General features: G+C 45.2%; 1 protein-coding gene across 1 annotated transcript; it reads left to right on the forward strand.

Annotated features, from left to right (window-relative positions):
• The first annotated feature begins 1,370 nt into the window (after positions 1–1,370).
• LOC149144279 (7-deoxyloganetin glucosyltransferase-like) lies at positions 1,371–3,414 on the forward strand. Its single transcript, XM_089447270.1, has 2 exons — positions 1,371–1,992; positions 2,188–3,414. Exons 1-2 carry the CDS (start codon positions 1,440–1,442, stop codon positions 3,174–3,176), a joined length of 1,542 nt encoding a protein of 513 aa, XP_089303396.1. The 5' UTR covers positions 1,371–1,439; the 3' UTR covers positions 3,177–3,414.
• The last annotated feature ends 852 nt before the right edge of the window (positions 3,415–4,266 follow it).

Genomic DNA, 4,266 nt, shown 5'->3' on the forward strand with positions numbered 1-4,266 from the left:
AATTTCTTTCTTTGGTATGTTGCAGTTACTCTGGAAACCCATACCTCCGTATGGATAAGAAGGAGTGTTTTGCACATAATTCAAACAAGAATAAATTGAAGGTTATTGTCGGAACAACGTTAAGCGGAATTCTGATCATCGCTTTAGCGTTAATGGCGGGTATCGCTGTCTATCGCAATAAATGCAGGAGGAAAAAACAGGGTGCTTCCAAAGGAATCAAAGGAACAAATTTCCCAAGAAACAAAATCTTCTTTATTAGATATTAGGTGTGAGGTACAATATAACAAATCTCCTAAGTACACAAAAACAAAGTTGATAATGAAGTGACAAAAATGTGTTTTATTATAATTCACAAGTGGATCGGTTATCAAAAGTACAGTTGTCCTCTCTGTAGATCTCCCACATTCTAAACACTGCATGTTTTTGAGATCCTCTATCATCAAGAATATGAAGTCTGATTTGCTGGTAATTGTTACTATTTCCTGCTGGTCAAATCGAATGAAACGACAAAGTCCATTGTGAAAAAGCTTACCGTAGATTCAGGAAGATTTTTCATTGGATCTGGGCAGGCTTCTTAGTTGCAATTTCTCATTATTTAGTGAATCATTTCACGTTTTATGGGTAATCTCATTATTTATATTTAGTTTCTTTGCATGTTGTCAGTTCTCTTATGCCGATTCACTTGTTTAATATTGATTTTCGGATATTGTACGTCACACAATAATATTTAATACCAAAGATTTTGCTGTGTTGCAGTGATGGATTTTGTTCACATGCACTCTGAGTACAAGGGGAGGAAATGAGATTTATGTTTTCATTATCGGAACGAAGCAAGCCACCCCCGATCGGAACGAAGAAGTAATGAGCGCTCTGCCACCCCCAGGCCGCCCCGCCCCGCCCGACCGGCGGCGGGTCGATTCCCGGAATCGACCCGCCACCGGTCGGGCGGGGCGGGGTGGGGCGGCCCAGGGGTGGCGCTGCCGCGCACAGCGGCACCCCTGGGCCGCCCCGCCCCGCCCGACCGGCGGCGGGTCGATTCCGGGAATCGACCCGCCGCCGGTCGGGCGGGGCGGGGCGGCCCGGGGGTGGCAGAGCGCTCATTACTTCTTCGTTCCGATCGAGGGTGGCTTGCTTCGTTCCGATAATGAAAACATAAATCTCATTTCCTCCCCTTGTACTTAGAGTGCATGTTAACAAAATCCATCGCTGCAACACAACAAAATCTTTGGTATTAAATATTATGTGTGACGTACAATACATAAATCACATACTCATCATTATCGCTATAAATCACAGAAGCCTGGTGCGCTGGCCGAAATAAAGCCACATACTCACCATTATCGCTATAAATATATTCGACTCACACTTTATCGGAACTTCAAGGTTTGGTGTGCAGTCGAGTAAAAACAGAAAGAAAGAGAAAGAATAAGGTGCATACAATGAGTATCGAAAACGATTGCGCTTTGCACGCAGTGATTGTGCCATTTCCTGCGCAAAGTCATGTTAACGCTCTCATGAATTTGACGCAGTTGCTCACTCTACGTGGATTTTTCATCACATTTGTCAATACTGAGTGGGTCTTTAAACAAATGGTCAAAGCTTCTGCGCGAAACACCAATTCTCTTATTATTTCAGGTGTTTCCACTGAGTTGGAGCAGCGAAGGTCGAAAATTCGTTTTCTGTGTATTCCCGATGGCTTACCGCCCGACCACGGCCGCCTCTCCAACCTCGGCGAGTATTTCCTTGCAATGCAAAAATTGAGCCCCGCATTGGAGCAACTCATTCGCAGCAGCGGCGATATAGCTGATGATGGCAAATATTCATTTCCACCCATCACATGCATCGTCACAGATTCGTTCATGTCTTGCACGGAGCAAGTTGCCACGAATATGAAAGTGCCGAGGGTTATCTTCTGGCCCTTTTGTGCTGCCGCTTCGGTTTGCCAGCTCTACACTGAATTCCTCATGTCTCAGGGACATATTCCTGTTAAAAGTAAGCACCATACTCCATTTCCACCTAAGTTGCTAGTTGACATACTGTTTTTTTTTGGGCATTTTTTTTGTTTTTTTACTTAAGGTCGGTTTTTCTTTGGGTTCGGTAATGTCTCATCAGTTGCTGGTTGACATACGTTTTACATGTGCGATAACTAATATCCTTGAGCGTGGTTGGGCCGTTTTGAAAGTGCAGTAAGCGAAGCGAACAATCCAGGGAAGGTGATCACTTGTCTTCCGGGTAATCTCCCACCTTTGAGGCCAACTGATTTGATGTCCTTCTATCGCGCTCAAGATCCGGCAGACATTCTTTTGAATGTTTTCCTGCATGAATCAAAGTTTGCGAGTAAAGGGGACTACGTACTGGTGAACACGTTTGAGGAGCTGGAAGGGAGCGATGCTGTAACGGCCCTGTCTTTGAATGGATGTCCTGCCTTGGCCATAGGACCTATTTTCCTTCCTAATTTCTTACATGGAAAGGATTCCACCACCAGTCTTTTGGAGGAGGACGAGAGGTGCTTGGCATGGCTGGATATGCAACAGCCAGCATCTGTCATATACGTTTCCTTTGGCAGTATAGCTGTCAAGTCTCAGGAGCAACTGCAGCAGCTGGCGCTAGGGCTCGAGGGTAGCGGGCAGCCATTCTTGTGGGTTCTCCGCTCGGATATTGAAGATGGGAAGCCTGCTGTTTTGCCGGATGGATTTGAAGAAAGAACCAAAGATCGGGCACTGCTTGTAAGGTGGGCGCCTCAGGTTAAAGTGCTTGCCCACACATCCGTTGGATTATTCCTCACTCACGCCGGATGGAACTCTACTTTGGAGAGCATAAGCATGGGAGTTCCTGTGGTGGGTCTCCCTTATTTTGCCGATCAGTATCTCAACTGTAGATTCGCCCAGGATGTGTGGGAGGTCGGCCTGAATTTTGAAGGAGTGGAGGTGGGTGAGCAGAAGGTGGTGTCAAAAGAAGAAGTGGAGGGTATTGTGAGGGTAATGATGACAACCACCAAAGGAGAGCAGTTGAGAAAGAACGCCCTCAAACTGAAGGGATATGCAACGAAGGCAGTTGTCCCGGGAGGCTCATCTTTTAATAACTTGAGCACCTTCGTTAAAGAGATGGGGGAGAAAAGCAGGAACCCAATCGCAGAACGAAAGCAAGTGACAGGTAATGTGGAGAATGTGTATTGATTCCAGAAGAGACTACAGGCCAGCGCATTAGTTACCGCTTTAAGTAACTCTCTATAGCCATCCATTATCTATATTGTAGCTTTTCCCAAACGTAAATAATGGGCGCCGCGTTGTAATTAGTCTGTTGTTAGGGATGTGTTTTATCGTGAGTGTTACATAAGAAAAATATAAAATGCTGAAAAATATAGAATGCTCTAGGAAAATGTACGATGCAGAGTTTTTTTTATAACCATGTGAATATATGTACGATCATGAGTTTTTTCCTATAAATATTATGTGATTTATAGCGATAATGATGAGTATGTGATTTATGTTTTGTACGTCACACATAATATTTAATACCAAAGATTTTGCTGTGTTGCAGCGATGGATTTTGTTCACATGCACTCTGAGTACAAGGGGAGGAAATGAGATTTATGTTTTCATTATCGGAACGAAGCAAGCCACCCCCGATCGGAAGGAAGAAGTAATGAGCGCTCTGCCACCCCCGGGCTACCCTGCCTCACCCAACCGGTGGGGCGGCCCGGGGGTGCCACTGTGCGCGACAGCGCCACCCTCGGGCCGCCCCACCCCACCCGACCGGCGGCGGGTCGATTCCGGGAATCGACCTGCCGCCAGTCGGGCGGGGCGGGGCGGCCCGGGGGTGGCAGAGCATTCATTACTTCTTCGTTCCGATCGGGGGTGGCTTGCTTCGTTCCAATAATGAAAACATAAATCTCATTTCCTCCCCTTGTACTCAGAGTGCATGTGAACAAAATCCATCGCTGCAACACAGCAAAATCTTTGGTATTAAATATTATTGTGTGACGTACAATATCCGAAAATCAATATTAAACAAGTGAATCGGCATAAGAGAACTGACAACATGCAAAGAAACTAAATATAAATAATGAGATTACCCATAAAACGTGAAATGATTCACTAAATAATGAGAAATTGCAACTAAGAAGCCTGCCCAGATCCAATGAAAAATCTTCCTGAATCTACGGTAAGCTTTTTCACAATGGACTTTGTCGTTTCATTCGATTTGACCAGGAGGAAATAGTAACAATTACCAGCAAATCAAACTTCATATTCTTGATGATAGAGG

The sequence above is a fragment of the Pinus tabuliformis genome, chromosome X, assembly GCF_031772625.1.
Source record: "Pinus tabuliformis cultivar Carrire ecotype Pingquan chromosome X, CPIR1, whole genome shotgun sequence".
Classification (NCBI taxonomy): Eukaryota; Viridiplantae; Streptophyta; class Pinopsida; order Pinales; family Pinaceae; genus Pinus; species Pinus tabuliformis.

Coding starts and splice junctions, on each gene's coding strand:
- LOC149144279 (XM_089447270.1), top strand. CDS start 1,440: ATGAGTATCGAAAACGATTGCGCTTTGCACGCAGTGATTGTGCCATTT. Junction 1,993..2,187: donor GGGACATATTCCTGTTAAAA/GTAAGCACCATA, acceptor TTGAAAGTGCAG/TAAGCGAAGCGAACAATCCA.